The 22690-nt window shown below is 42.5% G+C and overlaps 1 protein-coding gene across 2 annotated transcripts in view; it reads left to right on the top strand.

The window, feature by feature from the left end:
• Atp8b1 (ATPase phospholipid transporting 8B1) overlaps nt 1-22690 on the top strand; it is a 107543-nt gene that overhangs the window by 31186 nt on the left and 53667 nt on the right. For both annotated transcript variants that reach the window (XM_070029058.1, XM_070029059.1), the window contains exon 2: nt 16160-16362. In XM_070029058.1, the coding sequence (XP_069885159.1) occupies nt 16182-16362 (181 nt within the window). In that variant the 5' untranslated portion in view covers nt 16160-16181. The remainder of the gene's footprint in view (nt 1-16159; nt 16363-22690) is intronic.

A 22690-nucleotide genomic window follows, 5' to 3' on the forward strand; every position in this document is an offset into this window, starting at 1 on the left:
CTAAAGTGTCACTTTTGGTGATGTGTTTCCATATTTATTGGGCCTTCCTTTGAATCAAGCCCTAGTCCATGAGCTTTGAGCGGGTTGAGTCATTCACTCCTTCTGGCAACCACAGAAGAGGGGGTGCGGTGTCACCCACCCCAGCACCCCGGAGGCAGAGTCAGGATTGTGAGTTCAGGGACAGTGAGGGTTACCTGGCAAGATCCTGCTACACAAACAAATAAAGAGCCATAAAAAGCAGGCACTATTATTTTACTCCTTTGTACAGGTGGTAAACTGAGGCGTAGCACTGTTACTTAATTTTCCTGTGGAGCTAGAATGGGCCTGTGTGGGGGGGAAACAGTGGCATGGTTTGGTAAAACGATGTTGGTAACTGGATGTCGGTCCCATTTCAGCTTTATGAGGTCCACCAACTCTGTTGGCCTCAGTTTGCTTGTCTTTAAATGGGGTTGGTGGTAATAATTTACTCCCATTTGGGGGAAATTTAAATGTGATAAAGGGTGGGAATAGTATTTGAACTGAAATAAATCTTAAAAACAAGGAATCAGCAGGGAGCTGGTGCCTCATGCCTATAATCCTAGCCTTTCAGGAGGCTGAGATCTGAGGATCATGCTTTGAAGCCAGCCTGGGCAGAAAAGTCCATGAGATTCTATCCCCTATTAACCAACATGAAGGCTAGATGGGAGGTGTGGTTCCAGTGGTAGAATGCTTCCCACAAATGAAAAAGCCAAATGAGAGCATGAAACCCAGTTCAAACCCTGGAACACTCCTCCCCGCCAAAATACAGCATACAGGACTGCCATTATAAAGGATTACCTTTTTTTGGTAACATTTGCACTATATTAAATGCTTAGTGATGTTTCTGCCGCTTCTTCTTCCTCCTCTTCCTCCTTCTCCTTCATGTCCTTATAAATCAATGAAATGGTTTACATAATACCTCAGTCCCCAGATGGGTCTCTGACCTGCACAAAGCCCATGGTCCCTTTGGAACTTGTATCTCTGTTGAATGTAGGTGTTGTCCATGGTGATCTAGTGTTCACCTGTGGGAAGCTAGTTGTTAAATCGCCTGAAGTGAGGAGGATTTCAAACCTACACAGAACACCAGTGCAGTGACTCCCTCCCCCGCCCCACACCTTCATGACCCAGGCTTAGGTAGTTTCTTTCATCTACTTCCTCCCTCCCCCTAAGCAAACTCAGCCAATGCAGCTTTCTGTTTAATTTGGTTTTGAAATTTTGCTTGTTTCCTTCATGCATACCATGATGCAACTGCGGAAAGTTCCTTGCTAAAGCCCACTGAGGGAAGTTGAAAAATATGATTTAAGTGGTTACCTTATTAGCTGCATCTCTTCTGGATGACATAAGAGATATTTTTTTTTGGTATTTTTGTTAGGTGGTTTTATTTTAAATTACAATAAGTTAAAACTAATGTTTAAACATGAAATCAACGTTTATGATTCGTTTTTTGAGATAGGGTCTTGCTATGGAGCCCAGGATGGCCTCAAACTTACCACCCTCCTTCCTCCTCCTCCAACTGCCAGAATCGCCGGTGAGGGATACCACACCCAGCTTGTTTTTATTGAGGGTTTATTTTTCCCTCTGAAACCTAACTGTGGAGGCAAGGTGCCATGAGAGAGGGGGAAGAATGCAGGGCTTGAATTCAAATCTTAAAACCTGGTGGTTTAGATTCCCTTGACTCTATGAGCTCTGAGAGCTGGGTTACAACAGTGAATTCTGAACTCAATTCTTTATTTGGTGCTTATTTTTTAAATAATAATTAAAAAAAAAACCTGTACGTCAGACTGTGTTCTGGGTAGTAAAGAAACTGAAGAGAAGTGAAAAGTGCCCACATCTCAATAGTATTGTATAGAGTGAGGTTTTTTTTTTAATAGTATGCAAAGACCTTTTACAAACTGAAGTACAATAGAACGGTTACTGTTTATTGTTTGTAGTTGCTGATTCTGTTTTCACTTGAAAACTTTCATTCCCAAGTATGCTATTTTTGCAATAATTCAGAGTAGACTTTTATAGAGACAACCAGGAGGAGAAAATACTATGCATTTTTATGATGTCTATATGTCTTTTTACACTGGTAATGCAATGTATTATTACCAAATTCCTCACTCACCGGGTATCTGAGACCCCAATACTGTGAGCTCTGCTCAGAGCTTTACATGTGATCAAGATTAAGCTCCTTGGGGATGAGTATAAAAGGCATTTTGACCATCTTTTAAGTAAAGGAATAGAGGCTTAGTAAGGACATTTTTGTCTGAAGTCCTGTAAACAGTTAAATAGTAGAGTTGGGATTTTACCTCGTGCATCTGTCTGTCTTCACCATTTCTCAATTTTAACCCACTTGAAAAATAAGAGGGCGTGATCATCAGGCTTTGGAATTTACTCTCTATAGGAGCAAAACAACCACCATGTTCGAGGTCAAATAACAATGTCATTTTATGTGGCGCTGGGGATCTAGGAAAGCAATGAAGGTGCCATGATGTCTTTGTGAAGCACTCTGTGTATGGCCAGAGGGTGGCTGGTCACCTTTTTCTAGAGAGTGAAACTAGGAAGTTCCATCGTGGAACATGACAGAAATAATTGAACAATAGCCTGTAATAACAAGTTGAAAAAGCTTGCTAATGTCCTCAACCTGTGGCAGCCATTTGCCAAGGGTGTTGAGTTATAAATATGCTTGATCTAGACAGCTGAATCTAAATCCCTTTTGCACTCATAGCCTTTCTTATTGATTACCTAAATTACTACTTTTCCATGTGTCCCAAGCATTGGGAACATCTAAATGCTCATGTGATGTATACCAACATGCCCAGAGTGATCTACATAGGCACCATTGCCACGTTGTTTACTGGGTGTGGGATTAGATTTGGTGGAAGAAAGCTGTACATTCAGCAGGGATGGAGCTCTAAGATGCTGGAGGAAAGGGCAGGCGTGGACTCTGACCATGGGGTGGGGCAACAGCCCAGGTTGAGCATAAGGACGGTTTCACTAGACAAGCCTAGTGGAGGAAATCTTGAAAGTGGCCAAATATCAGCTTTGGCTCTTGAGTGTGGATTGGCTTTTCATTGTTGAATGTGCCAAGAGACCATGTGTCACAACTCTGAAATATTTTCAAACATAACAATATATGAGTTTAGGTCACAATCTATTTGGAGTACTCTGTGTGTGTGTGTGTGTGTGTGTGTGTGTGTGTGTGTGTGTGTGTGTGTGTGTGTGTGTGTGTGTGTGTGTGTGTGTGTGTGTGTGTGTGTGTGTGTGTGTGTGTGTGTGTGTGTGTGTGTGTGTGTGTGTGTGTTTAATTGGACATTAAGATTCTCAGACTTTTCTGCTTAGCCTGACTTTGAACCTTAACTTTCAGATCTCAGCCTCCCTAGTAGCTAGATTAGAAGTGTGAGCCACGGACATTTGAAGGTTTTTTATTTGTTTCTCAAGTTGCATAGTATACAGCCACTTTGGGTTCCTTGCTTGGGTGTACTGGTTTGAAGATTTATTCAACTCCTTTGATTATTGTCCATTCTTACACTAATTCCATTTCCTTCCTCTCTTTATAAAAAGTAGCTCTGGGAAATTGAGGGGATTAGAATGTTGAAATTACAAGTTCAATCCTGGCATTGATTTGGTGGTGGGAAACTGAGGGTTTGCTCAGGAAGATAGAGGCTGGTGGACAGTAGTGGACAGCAGTTGACTTGATTGGAAGGGGAGAGTTCTCTAGACAATTCAGCCAGAGCCCACTTCCTCCCAAGACCTACAGGGACAATGACAGCCTGTTTCCTACGTTCTGGTCTGTGTTTCCGGACAACCCAGAGTTATTTGCCTAACTCAGATTATTTTGGGGGAATTTTTTTAGATTAGCCACATGTTAAATATTACAAGAGTTTTCATAAGCATTAGTAACTGTAAGATAAGTTATAAATCAGATGATAACAATAGGGTTAAAGGTGTACTTTTCCTTTGTCATTTGAATCCATTTGCATTCAAGAAAGTAATTTTCATTTGGCAAGGGCTGGGGGTTGAAGTCTGTGAACACAGAAAATAGTATTCACTAGATACTATATGGAAAATGGAACTATACAACTTGTGGGTGGGATGGGAGGGAAAAACTGGGAGAGAGGAAGGGAAGAGGTAACATTGTCCAACAAGAAATGTACTCTTTACCTGACTTATGTAACTCTAACCTCTCCGTAATCACCTCTATAATAACAGTAAAAAAGAAAAAAAAATAGAAAATACAGTAAAGAAAATAAGTATTTGGTTGGCTGTTCTACATTTTACTTCACCTCAAGGTTTAAAGAACATATATTCTCTCTGTATTTATATATGCCTTTGTCTGGAGGGTGGGGTAGATACAGCTCACTCTAACCCAAGTGTTGGCAACCACATCCAACTGCTCCCTGAAGAGCATACAGAGATCTTAAAGGGAAAGCAAATAGCGACAGAAGAAAGTATCACAATGGAAGAAAGTTCTGGAATGACTCGGCATTTTTCCTATGGCTGTGAGGTGTGGAAGATGGAGTTGAAAATTTATTTCATCAGCACCTTTTCAAAGCCCTCAAATATTTCAAAGCTGTTTCAATAAAGGTTGGATGATTTTAGGGATAAATATTTTCTTTTAAAATGCAAATCAGAATCCATGTTTGCATAAGGCCTGAATTAGGCTTTCGTGTTTGAGAGGCCTTTGAGCAGCCAGCCTGTTCTTATTTTATTAAATACCACTCTTTTCTCCCCTAGGTTATTTACTTCCAATAACTCATATAACCTGCTAAGCTGAAAAGACAAAACAAAACCCCACAAAAACACAAACAAAAACAATAACAAAGCTTTTCCATTTTCCTTTGGTGTACACAGTCATGGGAGGCAAATAAATTTTGAGTTTATAGACACAGAATAACACATTTGTAGTACTTGACTGCAACATTGTCTATTTGTAGAAATTTGGCAAATATAAAAGCCTCTCAAAGCTTAAATGTACATGCAGTATGAGCTCGCAAGGGAAGCTGGGAATGAAGCACCCCAAACTGAATGTTTACAACAATATAAATGCATTGCATCTTGGCTCTCAAGGCTGAAAGTCCTGAATCAGTATGTCAGCAGGGCCATACCATTTCTGGAGCTCCTTGGGGTAGTCTGGTTCCAGTCTTTACCTCTCGCCCCCCACCCCCTTCTCCTTCAGCTCTGTCTTTGTGTTTAAATCCCACGCATGGGTGGAGAACCTTTTTTCTGCCAATGGCCATTTGGATATTTATAACATCATTTGTGGGTCATACAAAATCATCAGTGAGGCTGATGGCCAAGGGCAGCTGACGAGAAACATATGTGTCTGTCTTGTCATGAACAAAATGATTTCAAGGACCTTATTTAGCCCCTAGGTTGGACATTCCCCACCCTGCCAGTCAGTCATTGGATTGGGTTCCACCGATTACTTCATATGACCTAACTGCCTCCTTTCCTTTCCTTTTTTCCTTCCTTCCCCTTCCTTCTTCCCTTTCTTCCTTCCTTCCTTGTATGTGCACATGTATGTGTGTGTATGTGCACGCATGCATGCACACAATGTGTATACATGTATGCGTATGTGCCAGTATTGGGGCTTGAACTCAGGGTGTAGGCACTGTCCCTTAGCTTTTTGCCTCAAGGAAACACTGGAGCCACAGCTCCACTTCTGGTTTTGTTTTGCTTGACATGGAACTGTGATCCTTAAAGCTCAGCCTCTTGAGGATTACAAGTGTGAGCCACTGGTGCCCAGATCACATCCATATATATCCTCTCTTTCCTTCCTTTCTACAGAGGTAACTCCTTGAGTGGAGAAATGAGAAAGTGTCAGGATTTCTGTGCACTGATTTTAACTCCACTATGGGTTTTAACTATATGTCTTCCCAGCTGTAAACTTGGCTAATTATATTTTCTCCAGCCTACCTCACAGTGATGTTATTAGGTATAATTAAGGCAACAAGTGATTAAGAGCATGAACTTTGGACAAGGAATTTTATTCCAGTTACCACGTATATATCCTTGGGCAAAGAACTTAACCACTCATAATGTCAGTATCCTCATCTGTAAAGGAGAATAATAATTTGACCATGGCCAAATAAAATAAGATAAAACATGTCTAATGCTTACTACAGAGCTCCATTCATAGGAGTTGTACTCAGCCCTCTGAAAGGGCTCACCACAGAACCATTCAGAGCTACAGAGGCTTTGAATTTGCATTACCAAAAATCCTTCAAGCCTGGGCGCTGGTGGCTCACGCCTGTAATCCTAGCTACTCAGGAGGCTGAGATCTGAGGATCGCGGTTCAAAGCCAGCCCAGGCAGGAGAGACCGTGAGACTCCTATCTCCAAAAAACCACCAGAAAAACTGGAAGTGGCGCTGTAGCTCAAGTGGTAGAGCGCTCGCCTTGAGCTGAAGAGCTGAGGGACAGCGCCGAGGCCCAGAGTTCAAGCCCCATGGCCGACCAAAAAAAAAATAATAATCCTTCAGTGTGTCAGACGCTTAGGTGAAACTAGGTAACACACTCCTGTTAATTGCTCAAAATCTGAAGGCCTCAACAGGCAGTTCTTCCAACTCAAATGCCATTATTTCCACGGGACATATAGAAAAATATTACCCGTGAGTTTTGCAGTCTGATCTGGTTCAAAACTTGACGCTGTGAATCTTGCTGTCTCCAAGAAGTTTGTAATCAAAACAGGTTTAACGTCAGCAGGGGAGATAGTGATATTAGTCACTGATGTGGCCCCTTGTCCCTTAGACTTCTGGGATCTGGACCTTGTGAAGGTGTTAACTTTTGGATGGACAGAGAAGTGGGGTTTTGTCGAACTGTTAGAGACATTCTGGGTTCCCTGGGTAGGTTTAAGAAAGGTAGCAGCTCGGTGCCCAGCTCATGTCTGATGTACCAATCACCCTGAAGTGTGTTTATATTTGATTTTCAGTTGAATCTGGATCATTAAAGGGGGGGCTGGGTGGGATTACTACAGACAGTTACTTTTTCATGTCATTGGCATCTGAGATCAGTGAACAGAGACCAATGGATTTGTAGTGTAGGTCAGCAGCTTCATTGACATAGACTATCAATCAGCAAAGGCTCTGGGAGGAAAAGATGGTATAGGCCTCATGAAATATGATCCTTAGAATTGTACATGAATGCACCAGAAAAGCAAGAAAGGACAACACGCACAATTTGTATCTCTCCTACCCTGTCATGCATGCCATCCCTGCTCTCTACTCTGAGATCACCTCTGGATGAAGCCAACCATTTTTATGACACTGTCTTTGTTTTAGTTATTTGTAAAGGAATGATATGGAGAAAGCTTAGGCAGGCATCATCCTGATACTCTGCTACAATTTGCTTTTTCCCACGTTGAATTGCATTATAACAGATCAAATGGGATTTAAAGACAAATAGACCTGGTCAAAGATACCTAATTTCTCCAAGCTAACAAGACAAGAATAATCCCTTCCTTTTAGATGTGCTGTAAGGATTTCCTGAAATGAGCCTCGTGTATAAGCAACTGCTCCCAGGATTGGGAGTGTATAGGCTCGAGGTCAACTAAGCCTTCAAGTTCATTTAGTACGTCTGGATGAACACATGATGTTTTTCCTTAGCTGCCTGTGCCTTTCTACCTGTATAGATCATTAAATGGCCTTTGGCAGAAATAGAAGGTTCTTCACCTACAGAAGATAAGGACTGGAGAGGAATTATCAACTGCTTATTATTTTGAAAAGCAAAACAATTAATCCTAATTCTCTCAGTGCAAATGCTCTTTTAAAAATGTGGGGGGGGGGGGCGGGTGCTGGGAAGTTGGCTCAGTAGTAGAGTGCTTGCCTTGCATGCCTGAGGCCTTGGGTTTGATTCTTCAGCACCACATAAGCAAAAAGAAAAAAGCCGGAAGTGGTGCTGTGGCTCAGGTGGTAGAGCACTAGCCTTGAGCTGAAGAGCTGAGGGACAGCACCCAGGCCCAGAGTTCAGGCCCCACGACCGGACCCAAAAATAATAAAAATAAATAAATAAATAAATAATGTTTGTGTATAGCCAGGCATTGGTGGCTCATGCCTGTCATCCTGGCTACTCAGGAGGCTGAGATCTGAGGATCATGGTTCAAAGCCAGCCTGGGCAGGAAAGTCGGTGAGACTCTTTTATCTCCAGTAAATCACTCAGAAAACTGGAAGTGCTGCTGTGGCTCAAGTAGTAGAGTGTTCTCCAGGAGCTGAAGAGCTGAGGGATAACGCCCAGGCCTAGAGTTCAAGCCCTGCAACCGATCCCCCCCCAAAAAACTATGTGTGGGTATGTGTGCATGTGTGTGGTGGTAGTTGTGGTCCTGGGCCTTAAACTCAAACTCAGAGCCTGGACATTGTCCCTTATCTGCCCTGATATGCTTTTACTCAAGTGTAATGCTCTACTACTTAAGCCACAGCTCTACTTTCATTTTTTGAGTAGTTTATTGGAGATATGAGGCTCAGGGACTTTCCTGCCTGGGCTGGCTTCACACTGTGATTCTCAAATCTCAGCCTCCAGAGTAACTAAGATTATAGGTGTGAGCCACCAGTGCCTGGCTGCTGTCATGTTTTTAATGGCTATGCTCAAACCATAAGCATGTGTAAAACTGTTAATCTTTTTTTCTTTTTCTTTTCTTTTTTCTGCTGGTACTTGGGGCTTGAACTCAAGGCCTTGTGCTCTTTTTTTTTTCTTTTTTGTTGGCCATGGGGCTTGAACTCTGGGCCTGAGCACTGTCCCTCAGCTCTTCAGCTCAAGGCTAGCACTCTACCACTTGAGCTACAGCCACTTCCAGTTTTCTGAGTGGTTTATTGAAGATAAGAGTCTCACAGACTTTAATGCCCAGGCTGGCTTTGAACCATGATCCTCAGATCTCAGCCTCCTGAGTAGCTAGGATTATAGGTGTGAGCCACAGGCATTCTGGTACCTTGCAATCTTGATAGGCTTTTTTGCTCAGGGCCTGTACTCTGCTACTTGAGCCACACCTCAGCGTTTGGCTTTTAACTGGTTATTTGAAATGAGTCTCTTGGATTTGTCTGCCTGGACTGGCTTTGAACCAAGATCCTCAGAAATCATCTTCCTGCATAGCAAGGATTATAGGTGTGAGTCACCAACACCCAGCAAGAGTAATCTTTTCTATGCGAGTCTCTTATTCTTATTTATTTACCATATCTGTCTGTGCTACTCATTTATTGAAACAAGCTGTTCCTATTGGATCTGAACAAAGAATATAAATTCTTTGGAGATGGAAATTTTTAAAGCTGATATTTAGTTCTGGAAATCTGTGCCAATTCTTACATCTTTCTATAGTGTAATCTTTACAGAAATAGCTTGATGACTCTTTCGAGTCAACTCCATTGCCTTATTTCACCCTAGTGGTTTTGCTTCCCTATTATCTGCCAGTAACAAAGCTTCTTTGATACTTTACATTACTTAAGCATGAGTATAATTTTAAGACCTAATACAGTGGCGATAGTATTGGAGTAAATATGGAACCATTATACCTAATCAATAAGGAGGAACCTTCAATGGAAAAATTACAATGATTTTCTCCTGGTAACGTTCATCATTTATTATCAAAGTACTTAGTGGATCTGGCTGAGTCTCCAAAATAAACATTTGGGGAGTTTTGGTATTATTATTTTCTGGGAACCAGTTCTAGTCTTCTTGTGTACTTTTTTCCCTTCATTTTCCAGACAAAGGAAAGACAGCCCCACCCTGTCCTGATGTTAAACACATTCTTCTAGCTGCCCCCACCCTAGTTCCACCCTTACAGCCTCTGGCTGGGGCTGGCTTTCTACCCTGAGTGTTATTGCTGGTTGTGGCTACGGGAGGTAAAGAGGAAAGATGGAGCCACAAGGTTTTACAGAAGATGAACTGTGGCCAGGAGCTGCTCAGTAACTTCTGAATGCCCTGCCTGCCCTGCGGCCACCTTCCCACTTATTGCCCTCTCCCAGATGAGTACTGTGCTCACCACATTCTCCTCCCTGGTAGACAAATATCTTCAGTGTTTTCCCCAGTATCTGAAATGAAGGGTGTCAAGAACACGTTGTGTGTGGTGGGGGCGGGGGGGGGGGGGGAGGGTGCAGGTGGAGAGATTATTCTAGCCGGCCGTCTTCACTCTTTGCTCTTGTACCCATGGGCTAGTACTTGGTCCGTCCATTGTATCTTTCTGCCATCAAGTCTGTATTCTAGCTGTATTCTCATGCTTGGAAATTCCCCTCTCCCTGAGTCTCTCATTACCTCTGTGGCTCTCATGTCATCCAGCTGGATGTGGTGGTCTGTGATCCTGACATGGGAGGTGGAGGTCAGGAGGATCATGGTTTGAAGCCAGCCCAAGCAAAAAGTTAGCAAAATCTCATTTTAGCCAAGAAGCCAAAGTATACTGGTATGTACCTATAATTCATAAATTACACATAGAGGTACAGATAGGGAGATTATGGTTCAATACTGGCCCTGGGCAAAATCCCAAGACCCTATTTGAAAAATAATTTTTTAAAGGCTGGGGATGTGGCTCAAGTAGCAGAGAACCCGATTAGCAAGTACTGAGGTCCTCAGAACTGAAAAACAAACATATTTTTAAAAAAATCATCTCAGGAATCATGACCAATTTATGCAATATACATTTAGAAGCGTCTTAGCTTTTATAACTCACTGGTATAGGATAGATCTGCCTATAGACTGTGAAGTTTGATTTATTTGACTCAAGTTTTCCTTTGCTTAGATTTTTCTTATGGTTGAAGTAGGTGCTGTAGTTTGGAGCTGGATTCCTCTCTATCACTATTGGGAAGGGGTGGAATCTTTAGGAGATAGAGCCTGATAGAACAAAGTTCGTTCCCACTGCTGGCATGCCCTGAAGTGGATATGGGGACCCTGATCTTTTCCTGTCTCTCTTTTACTTCCTGGCCACCATGAGATAAACATGCTTCCTCTGCCATGTGCTCCCAATCATAATGTATGGCCTTGGATAAACAAGACAACCAACCTTGGGTTGAAGCCTCCCGACTATGAGCAAAGAAAACCTTTCTTCTTCTGAGGCTGATTATCACAGGTACCTTGTCACAGTAATGGAAAGCTGACTGACATAGTTGGTGTGTAGAATGAAGAAGGCAGTTGATATTTGGAATCAGGGAGTGGGCAGAACTTGAACTGAAGTCTGAATCCACCATGTGTTCACTGAACCACATAGAGTTCAGATATGTGGAGAGAAGACCAGAATCTGACCAGGTGGTCAGGGTTCCTTAGCAAGGAACTCTGGGTAAGTCCTGATTTCAATGGACTCAGTGGTAAAATGACAATGGTAATGCTAAGACACATACTTCAGAGTCCTGTATGAGACTGTGTGATCTTTTGAGAACATTAGGCGGTTGCACTGTATTACCAAAAGAAGCATCAGGTTAAGAGAGATGGGTGACAATGTTGTCAGACACTTTGTATTCACATACTGTTTTGTAGAATGGGAACTTCTTTGTACAACTACTTAAAGAAAATTTAAAAAAATAAAAAAATAAGTCAAATAAGAAAAAAAAAGAAACATCATATATTCAGGAGGTCATGAAAGAGTTGGGCCAAGAAATCCTTTAAGCTTCATCCAGGAGATGAACACAACTACTCTTTTCTGAAGGGTTGAAGTGTCAAGGTTTTGGCCACCATCTTTTCATGTAGTACTTAATGTGAGCTGAGTGGTATAAAATAGTAGTCAGTCTTCCTTGATAATAATTGTTTTGAGGACAGTTTCTAAGGAGCAGAGGCTGAAGCTGTGACCCAAAGAAGCCTTTTCTATCCTAAGTTACAGGTCCTGCCTGAATTGTCCCTGCAGTGGGACAGTTTTATCTCATATTTGTTATCCCAGGTTTTTAGGTTTTTTGGCTTGGATTTGGAAAGAAAATTAAAAGTATAATCCCATGTTTCTGGGGAGCTGTGATTATGTTGTTTCTATAACAGTATAAAGTTTAAATTTAATCTTGATCCTACATATATTTTATCCCTATTGCTTCATGAGATTTGTCATCTAATTACAATAGTCATTAGGCTTGGCAAATTTTTCTTTTCAAGAACGTTGAACAGATTCCAGAATGTGGCATGTGTCTACACTAACCAGGAGAAAAAGAGAGGAGTTCAGCTGACTTTAAGATGAGGGCTCTTTGGAATAGTTTGGAAATAACAGTGGCCACATTGGATGTGTCTTATTATAGAATTATTACTATGAGGATTGTGTGTGTTAGTTACCTAATGCTATAGAGCACCCAAAGCATAGCAGCTTACACTAATGCACATCTGCAGTCTCTCAGTTTGTGGAACACATGTCTGAGTCCAGCTGAGCCAGATCCTCTGTTTCAAGATTCCTCAAAAGGCTTCAGTGAAGGCAGGGGCTCTGGCAGGGGCTATCCCCCATGGGGCCATCTTCTTATTCTGGATTGCAATATAGGAGCAGCAGCAGGAGCCTGGAATTATATCTTAAATCAGAAGCCAGAAAGAAGCTGGGAGTAGGAGGCCCAGATTCAGGTTTTTCTAACAATCCTCTCAAGATAATTAACCTCAGTCCCATGAGAAGTTCCTCAGTATCTTCCATGTACAACCCCTCCACCCCCACTGACCTAAGCCTCACCTCTTAATGGTCCCAGTCTCCAACTCAAGGACTCTTGGGGGACAAATCACCTCCAAACTAGTGGCTGGCTGCTAGTAAGCTGGTAGGTATGACCACTACCTCTGTGAAGGCACTTTTCTCGGGGAGGGGCAAGTAAAGGCCAGAGGAGAAGACCCGGAGTCCCCTTTCTCCTGATGGGTTTTATCTGTGAATCTTCATCTTGTAAGTCTTTATTTTTCAAGAACAAACAGAAGCAGGGAATGGAACTTAAGATGGACTATCTAGACATCCTAGACATATCTAGGAATGTTTTTTTTATAACCATTAGTTATCTAAATTAACCCTTGTGATATGGGAAATCTATTTGTTTTTCTCACATTTTTCACCTCCTGATGGAAAATGTAAACTTCCAAATGTTCAATGATTTGCTGAAGTTATAAGCTAGAGAATAGTAGAGCCAACTCTGATTCTGGTCCCATATTCTTTCTCCTAAGTCCTGCCCAAAGAACTGTCCCCATTCTCAGTGTGTGGGTGGCTCTAACAAGAGCCAGGACAGCAGCAGTACTTGAAGCAGGACCATTGTGCCAGGAGTGTGGCCAGAAAGTTTGTCATCTCCTAAACCCAGCTCTGTTTCCTGATGGCCTATTATATATCTGGTCATCATCTTGACTCATCTTGATCTGTGTGTGTGTGTCTGAATGTGTGCACATACACGTGCTGGTCCTGGGCTTGAATTCAGGGGTTAGGCGCTGTCCCTGAGTTTCTTTTACTCGAAGCTAGCACTCTACCACTTAAGCCACAACTCCACTTCTGGCTTTTTTTTTTTTTGAGTAGTTTACTGGAAATAATCTTGTCAACTTTCCTATTCTGTGATCCTCAGAGTACCTAGGATTACAGGTGTGAGCCAATGATGCCCAGCCAGTTTACACTTTTACTTTCCATGTATAGTTTTAAACGCATGAACTAGTAATACCATAATATATTGAACTGGACATGAGGAGTTACTGGTGTACTGACAGCAGCCTTCCACAAATAAGCCTGCTGGCATTTGAAGTTATGTGTTTTCTTTGTGATACAGCTTTGAAACAATTAAAGGGGTAACATTCCCAAATCAGAGCAGTCTATTATTTAGAAACTTCTCCTCCCGTCCTCCCCCTAGTTCGTTTTACATTTCCAAGGCATATAGGCTTTACCCAGTTGGTTGCAGACTTTATCTGACTGTGGACATGTTAGTGATCACTTTGTTTGCTTTTTGTATCTTACTATCTTTCATTTTAGTCCTGGAATCAACAGGCTTTTTCTATAGAGACAGTATAGATAGTAAGTACTTCAGGCTTTGAGGCCTATGAGCTTATAGTGAATATCATATTCTGATCTGCCATGAGTGCAAAAGTAGCTTCAGACAATGTGTAAATGAGTGAACAAGGGTTCATTCCAATAAAACTTTAGGAAAAAGACAATGGACCAAACTTAGCCCAGGGTTGTAATTTACCAACTTGTGTCTAGATGATTAGCTTCTTAAGGACAAGGACAAAATGGACACCTCTGTGACCCACCATGGAGCTGGTGCTGGGTTATTAGGATAAACAAGGAAGATAGGTCTTCACCTTTTGATACCTTTACAGAAGCCTAACCTAGTTATGTAAACAGGGTAAAACCTTGAGCAGTATGTTTTTGGTGACCTGAATGAATTAGACTTCAAAAAAAAGAAGTTACATCTTATAGGAGCTGTGAACTTGTCTGTTCCTCTTTTCCCTCCTTACTGCCCTCAAGCTTTTACCCTTCATCCGGGATTACTGGCATCTGCTGTTGTGTAGTAGGGATGAACAGTGGGGAAATGGCAAAGAATTTGGTAGTAAACAACTTCTGAAGACCTCCAAGACAGTATTGAAGGCTGCCTGGTTCTGTGTTCAGGTCTCTGGGTGCCAACTGTAAGGTGTTGAGTCTTCTTAGGCTGGGCTGTTCTCCTAGAGCTTGTGGTCTAGAGGGACAGGCAAGTGACAGGCAATAAATCAAGTGTATATTTTTATAAGTTGTGGTAAGTGCCAGGAAGGAAACCGAAATGTCAGTGGTCAGTAGGCCAGTCATACAGATGACCATTCAATGCTACTAGTGGAAGGAGACTTTAATGTTGAAGAGAGAGACAGACAGACAGATGGACAGACTGACAGACCAACTGACCTACTGACTAACAGTTCTTCACAGTAATGGAAGAAGTTTCAAAGGGCCAATATCTACAAAGCCTTTAGTGCAGGACCTGGTGTACAGTTAGCACTAAATAATGTGAGCCATTATCAGTTATCATACTGAGTACATGGCTGGGTGATGGTTGTGTAAATAGAGTAATAAGGCTGTCCTTAAGCAACCTGAGGTATCTGTGCAAACATTTTCCCAATATAAATATGTCAGGTGTCCTTGTGTAGAACCACTTTATCCAGTAGTAGACATACAAATCAACTCTACATAGGAAAGAGTAGGTACTGATAGGAAGATAGGAAGGTGAGGGAGTGTGCCCTGAAAGTCATTAGTAATTCTTGACCATCTAGGGGTGTCTTTAAATTGTGTTACAGAATAAACTTTCAGCCTGTTGTCATTAGCAGGAACCAGATCTCTCTCTCTCTCTCACTCTCTCTCTCTGTCTGCATGTATGTGTACGTGTGTGGTGTGTATGTATGTATGTATGTGTATGTTGGTACTGAGGCTTGAACTCAGGGTCTTATGCTATCACTTGGCATTTTTGCTCAAAGCTGTCATTCTACTACTTGAGCTACACCTCCATTTCAAACTTCTTACATTGGAGATGAGTCTCATGGGTTTTTCTGCCCATGCTGGCTTTAACTCAAAATCCTCAGATTTCAGCCTTCTAGGTAGCAAGGGTTATAGGTATGAGCCATTAGTGCCAGGCCTAGGAACCATATCTCTTAATGCAGAAGTTTTCCAACTCTGCCAGTAATCCACAGTAGAAATGGAAGTCCATGAACCCATAATGCAAATAAATATGTGACCACACCAGACCATGAAGCCCTTTTACCAAACAGTACTTTCTCTATATGAGCCATTCTTCAATATTTTTAGTCTATTTCTATTTTTTGTTGGTGAGCTTTTTTGCTAGGCAAGTGCTGGTGGCTCACACCTGTAATCCTAGCTTTTCAGGAGGCTGAGATCTGAGGATCACAAATCTAAAATACATCTCCAATTAACTAGAAAAAAGCTAGAAGTTGAAGTGTAGCTCAAGTGATAGAATACCAGAACACCAGCCTTGAATGAAAAAGCCAAGTGACAGTGTGAGGCCCTGCATTCAAGCTCCAGTACACCCCCCAACACACACACAGAGTTAAAAGGTGTTGCAAGTGTACATTTTGAGGGTTGTTTTTGTAATTCTTACCTAAGCATCTAACCAGTTACAAATGCTTTAAATGTTTTTGCTTACATGTTGAGCTTTGGGGTTCTTCAGAAATATTTACATGTATATAAAATGATATTCTGAAAAGAGGTGTTGTAACAGAATGCAGACAAGCTATAGCCTCCAACTGGACAGGAATCATCATTCACTAAGATCTCCCTTCATTTACAACTAGGTAGTTGCCAGTTGCCAGCAGAATGAGCACAGAGAGAGACTCGGAAACAACATTCGATGAGGATTCTCAGCCAAATGATGAAGTGGTTCCTTATAGCGATGATGAAACCGAAGATGAACTTGAGGACCAGGGGCCTGCCATTGAACCAGAACAGAATCGAGTCAACAGAGAAGTAGAGGAAAACAGGGAGACGTTCAGAAAAGGTAACGGTGAGGAGGGCTGGAGATCACATACCACATTTACAGATGCTCACACTGTGGTGATATAAACTAGTGCCATGGATAACTGGTCCATGTTGCCTGGTCTGCAAGTACCCTTCCTTCTCTCATGTCCTTCTCAGATAGATTTGGGCAAGAACCCAGCATCCTCAGTTTGGCAGGGCTAGTGGATGGTATCTGACAAGTTGTATGGAGAAATAAAAGATCTTGGTGTATGTGCATGTATGTGTATATTGTGAGTGGGGGTGAGGGGACTTGAACTCAGGGACTTGAGTTCTTGCTTAGGTTTTTTGCTCAAGGATGGCTCTCTACCTCTTGAGCCACACTTTCACGTCCAGCTTTTTACTGGTTAATTGGAGGTAAGAGTCTCATAGACTTTCCTGGCCAGGCTGGCTTCAAATTGTGATCCTCAGATCTCGGCCTCCTAAGAGGCTAGGCTTGTAGGCATGAGCCTACAGTTGCATATGAAAAAATTTGCTCGTTAGTGCACCCAGGAATTGAAAGTGCATACACATTAATCAGAATTTGGGTGCAAATTATTGTTAAATTATTGGTATGATATATAAATAACCACCCGTGCGCATACACACACATTTATAACTAATGTGGACTCATCATGAAGACATTATCGTGTGTGTTAGATTGCAATGTGTATGCCCAAATGCCCACAATCTCCACCTTAGCCTCAAATAAATGTGCAAATCAACTGGTCAGTGCCAGGTTTCAAAATTTATCTCATTTCTTGGCCTCCTGGAGCCCGGGAACCACTTAGTGAGAGCTTCTCAAAGGCCTCTCAAAAGCATTGGACCATACCTTTTCTTTTTTCTTTTTTTTTATGCTGGGGCTTGAACTCGGGGCCTGGGCACTGTCCCTTAGCTTTTTCCCAAGGCTAGTACCTTAGCACTTGACTTATACCTTAATGTCTGGTTTTAAGGTAGTCAATTTTAGATAAGAGGCTCACAGCCTTTCCTGCCGGGGCTGGTTTTGAACCAAGATGCTCAGATCTCAGTCTCTTGAGTAGCTAGGATGACAGGCGTGAGCCACCCAGCTTAACGTATTTTTTTTCAAAATGCGATGTGGCTTTTTAGAGGCCCTTGTGGTCCCCATACCTTTTGTTTAGTCATTTGTGAAGAGAAACGGATCTGGTTCTCTAGCAGGAATTTTTTTTTTTAATGGATCTCTGTTTGCCTTCTGCCCAAATCCATCCAGGATCAAGGCGAGGGGACTTTTCATGTGACGGGACATTTTAGGCTCTGTGGGCCTTGCCATCCTTAGTGCAACTGCTCAACTCTGAGCTGGCGTGGAAGTGGCCTTGGAGAATAGGTCACTTAGTCAGCAGAGCATGGCTTAATTCCACCATCGCGCCTTTTCTGTTCCTGTGCTTCCCCCATCCTGGCAGGCAAATGTGGCCTTCTCTTGTGGCTCTTCTGACGAAGCTGAGTGTTTCGGCTTGGACCCCAGATTTGTTCCAGGTTGCAGGTTAAATTCTTTATCCCATGACGGCTCAGATTCCAGCTCTATCTGGAAATCTGCCCTTTTCCATTGACTGCCACCAGCTCAGTAGCCTGTGCTGGGTCAGAATAACCTCTGGTTTCTCCTGAATCTCTCCTCTGCCATGTTACCCCCAATGGCTCTTTGTTTTCCCTCCTCCTTCTTCTCATTCTCATCCCCCTCCTCCCCCTTTCCCTGCTCCTCTCCCTCTTCTGTTTCTTCTTCTTTTTTGATTGTGCTACAGTTGAGGACTCAGAGCCTTAGACTGGCTAGGCAGGCTCTCTACCATGTGAGCCACACCTCAGTTATTTTTCAGGTAAGGTCTGTTTTTGCCAGGGACTAGCCTCACATTGCAGTCCTCCTATCTAAGTCTCCAGTGTAACGGGGATGGCAGGTGCATGCCATCATACCTGGTTTATTTGTTGATAAGATAGAGTCTTTTTAACTTTCTGTACAGGATAGCCTTGAACCACAGTCCTCCCAATATCTGCCTCCCAAGTAGCTTGTATTACAGGCATGTGTACTCTTGGAAATTTTCTATAATCCTTCTTTTCTTCTTGACATTCTCTGCCTCTCATGTTGCTACTTCTCATTAAGCCATTTTTCCCCCTGGACATTTATTAGATCTGTAGGAAAACTAGTAAGCTGTAACATAGTCTCTGAGGAGACCACCACTTATGCTGATTGTCCTCCCCTTTCTGAGTCAAACATTCAGGCATATTAGCCATAAGTGTGACTTCTGGGTATTACCTTATAATATTGCGAATCAACCATACGAGCTTTGTGTCCCAACACAGAGCACACTGGAGTCATGATCACTCAGTGAAATTAGGAAGGTATCACCGGCCAATCAAAGAAGGTGGCCTCTGTCCCAACACATCCAGATTGGATGTCGATGGAACGGGACCGACCTAAAGTAGCTCAACAAATTAGCAAGAGAGTTCTGGTTGGTTGCCCAGAGTGAATAAAACATGCTTCTTCCTCATTCCCTCCTGAGTGTCACTTCTGTCACAGCCTCAGAATCTTTACAATCTGAGATAGCTGGTGAGTTGGCAGGAAAACTGGCTCTGTGGGGTGAAGGGTGAGCTTTGCCAAGAGTGCCTGATGCCAGGCAATCAGATGAGGACGGTGAAGGGCCTGGGGTTGGGCACCTGCAGAAACCACAGAGGAGCACGTACTCAGTGGACATAGTTGCCTCTGGTTGTTGTTTTTGTTTGTTTGTTTGTTGTTTTCCAAATCTGCCTTTCTCCATCCATTTGCCAATCATCTGCTTTGTCGATTTTTTTTACCCCAGTCATTTGGGCACTGAGAGAGCTTGGTCTTGATCTTAGCTCTCCCCCCTCCCCCCGAGGCTAGCATATGTTCCTGAAGGATTTTTAGTAGATCTAGTTGTTCAAAACCCCAACGAAGTGTCTTTGCCTGACTTGATATGGTTATTCGGACCCTCTTGTCTGCACAAAGGACCTTTAGTAATTGCTAGACCTCTTTTCTTCCATTTCTCTTCTATCCTACATTTCCACAGCCAGCTAGCTCCCCTCATTCCTCACCTTCTTCTCCCCTCCTCTCTGTCTTCCTCTCCTTATCTTATACTGTCTTCTTAGTATTTTCCAAGTTAGTGTTCACTCTGACCTTTCCTTTTAAAAATCGTGTCTCTTTCTTTCTTTCTTTCTTTCTCTCTTTCTTTCTCTTTCTCTCTTTCTTTCTCTTTCTCTCTTTCTCTTTCTTTCTTTCTTTCTTTCTTTCTTTCTTTCTTTCTTTCTTTCTTTCTTTCTTTCTTTCTTTCTTTCTTTCTTTCTTTCTTTCTTCCTTTGTTTGGTTTGGCAATACTTGGGTTTGAAATCAGGCTAGATAAACAAGTATTCTATCCCTTGAGCCATACCCCCAGCCTTTTATGTTTTAGTTAGTTTTTGAATAGGTTCTTACTTTTGTGTCCTGGACTATGATCCACCTATTTGTTCTTTATCATAGCTGGGAGTGCAGATGTATACCACCATGCCCAGTTTATCAGTTGCCATGTGTTCCTGCTTGCTAACTTTTTACCCAGGTTGGCCTTGAACCTCCAATCTTCCTAATCACCTCAGGAGTATCTGGGATTGCAGGTATGAGCCACTGCATCTAGCTCATCCATCTTTCTTGTCATTGTGCCGCATACATAATTTCCTTCAAACAATTCACTCCTTCAGGACACCAAGGCATTAGTCAACCTTCAAGGTACCATCAGTGTGAACAATTCCAGAGCCCAGCCCTCATACAGCAGAGCAGCACCTAAACGTGCATGAACCACAGTCATTTCTTTCAGGACATTATTGTCACACAGAAAGTTGCCTTTCTTGTTTTAAAGAAAGAAACTACCCCAGACAACTGAGCTTGTGTGTTAAACTTGTGTTAAGCAAGTTTTTTGAGAGACTCATTGAACCTGCTTTTCCTTTGAAGGACCTTTATTGTATGCTCAGAGAATCAAGAACAAGTACAAACATGCTGTTAGAATGTGCTGTGAAGGAAGAGATAAGGCCCCTATTTCAGTGAAGTAACTTTACCTTTGTTTTATCTTGAGCCAAGGTTGAAAGAAACTGTTGGAGCTAGGTGCCAGTAGCTCACCCCTGTAATTCCAGTTACTCAGGAGGCTGAGACCTGAGGATTGCAGTTCAAAGCCAGCCTGTACAGGAAAGTCCATGAAACTCCTATTTCCAATAAACTACTCAGAAAAAGCCAATTGTGGTGCTGTGGCTCAAGTAATACAAAGAGGCTTGGGGAGTTCAAGCCCTAGGACTGGGGGTGTGGGGGGGAGCCCAAAAATGTTGGGAATGTCTCCTTGCTACTGGACAAACTTGCTGGTGTCCTGATGAATACATGAGAACATGAATTTTGCCAGAAGATTCTGTAGCCCCCAAGAATAGACACGTGGAGGTCCTAGTCCCTTCTGGAGTTTAAGGTTGTCCATTAGCATACAAAGAAAGTATCTGGCTTTTGTGCTTAAAATTCATCAGCTTTAGGATTACCATCCCACAATCCTAGTGTCTCCACACCCACTCTTCAGGTAATTTTACACCAATCAGGAATTGACTCAGAGATCAAATCCCCCAGAAGTTTCTAGAGAGATGTTTGGGGATCATGCAAATTGGTTCTTCCTCTTCCTCCTCTTTCTCCTCTTCTTCCTCTTTTTTCTCCTCCTAATTTTTGTGTCCATTCTAAGGCTTGAACCCAAGGCTTCAGTGCTGTCCCTTATCTTTTTTGATCAAGGCTGGTGTTCTACTATTTGAACCACAGCTCCACTTCCAGCTATTTGGTGGTTAGTTGGAGATGAATTTTACATACTTTCCTGCCCAGACTGGCTTCCAGCTGAGTTATTCAGATCTCAGCTTCCTGTGTAGCTAGGACTACAGCCATGAGACATAAATGACCAACTTCAGGCAGCTTCTTAATGACTATGTGGAGATGGAAACTTTTGGACTTTTCTACCTAGGTTGGCTTTAAATCACAATCCCCCGGAACCCAGTCTGCTGACTAGGTAGGATTACAAGTGGGAGCCACTGGTACCCAGCCTTGGCTCACTCTTCTAAGCCTAGGAACAGAATGAGTACGGTGTTTCCTATCTTGCAAAGTTGCTTTGTCTGTGAATTCTCTTATCTTCCAGTTCTGGCTGGCTCACACATCCACAGCATGCTGTCTTGCTTTCTGCATAAATGCTATCTCCACTTCCCATTGCCAAGGCTCTAGAACCCTGTTATCAATTGTCACATCCTCCTATTCTGTTGGTTTCTACCAGCAACGTACTGATTTTTCTTCAAGATGAAAGCTAACCTAGATGCCAACTCCTCTGAACCTTTTATCAGCCATCATTTTCCTCCTGCTCCTTCCTCTGAAGTATCTGAGCTTTTGCATAGCCTCTCCCAGCAGCAGACCCTCATCTGACGCTCAAAGACAGCACAGTGCTCCACCAGTGTCTGCTTCCAAAGACCTGTAGTTATTCCTATTAGATCTCAATAATTTCCAGACTCTAAAAGTTTCTTCCAATTGAGCTTTGTTCAGAATTCTGTTCAGAATCAAAATGGCAGACATTTTTAAGATGAGGTGCTTAAAAGGGAGGATTTTAAGCTATCACCACAAGCACATCAGGACAGAGAAAGGACATTCTCTCCTGTCTGAGTGTCCAACAGGATGTGGCCTCAGTGATACCAGCATGCTCAGACACTTGTTGACAGTGTGACATCACCATAAAGAATCTAAAACCAAAGTTTTGGATCTCTGGAGCATCTATAAATTAATTTTGTATTTGGAACCAAAACATAGATAAAATTGGTCCACTGAAAAATGGAGATCTAGGAAATCCATGAACTATATCGAGGGACTAGTCTATTAAATTAGGTGCATTTTCTAATGTTGGCGCCTACCACATGGGGAAATGTCACTCTGGGTCCTTATTTTCTGTTTCTGCAACTTTTGCAGGTTGTCAGTGTGACTGGCGGCTTATAACACGTAAAAGGGGAGGAAGAGGGATGCTGAACTGAGCACTGTTAGTAATGAGACGGGAGGCGATGAAGCTGCATCCTCTTGTATGAAGGTGGTTTGTCCACTAATGCCATTTATGACACAACCTGAAATGAAAAATGTAGTCCTGAAGTCCTCACACCAGCGCTGGCCTTGAACAAAAAAAGCTAAGGGATAGCACCCAGTCGCTGAGCTCAAGTCCCAGTACTACACTAAACAAACAAACAAACAAACAAATGGCTACAGGTCTCTTTTATCCCCTAACCAGCCATTTTTTTTTTCTATTCCAGAAAGAAGGTATTCTTCCCAGTTTCTGATAGGTCCTTCTAGAGCT

The sequence above is a fragment of the Dipodomys merriami genome, unplaced genomic scaffold (assembly GCF_024711535.1).
Source record: "Dipodomys merriami isolate MVZ:Mamm:240054 unplaced genomic scaffold, mDipMer1.0.p SCAF_2, whole genome shotgun sequence".
Taxonomy (NCBI): domain Eukaryota; kingdom Metazoa; phylum Chordata; class Mammalia; order Rodentia; family Heteromyidae; genus Dipodomys; species Dipodomys merriami.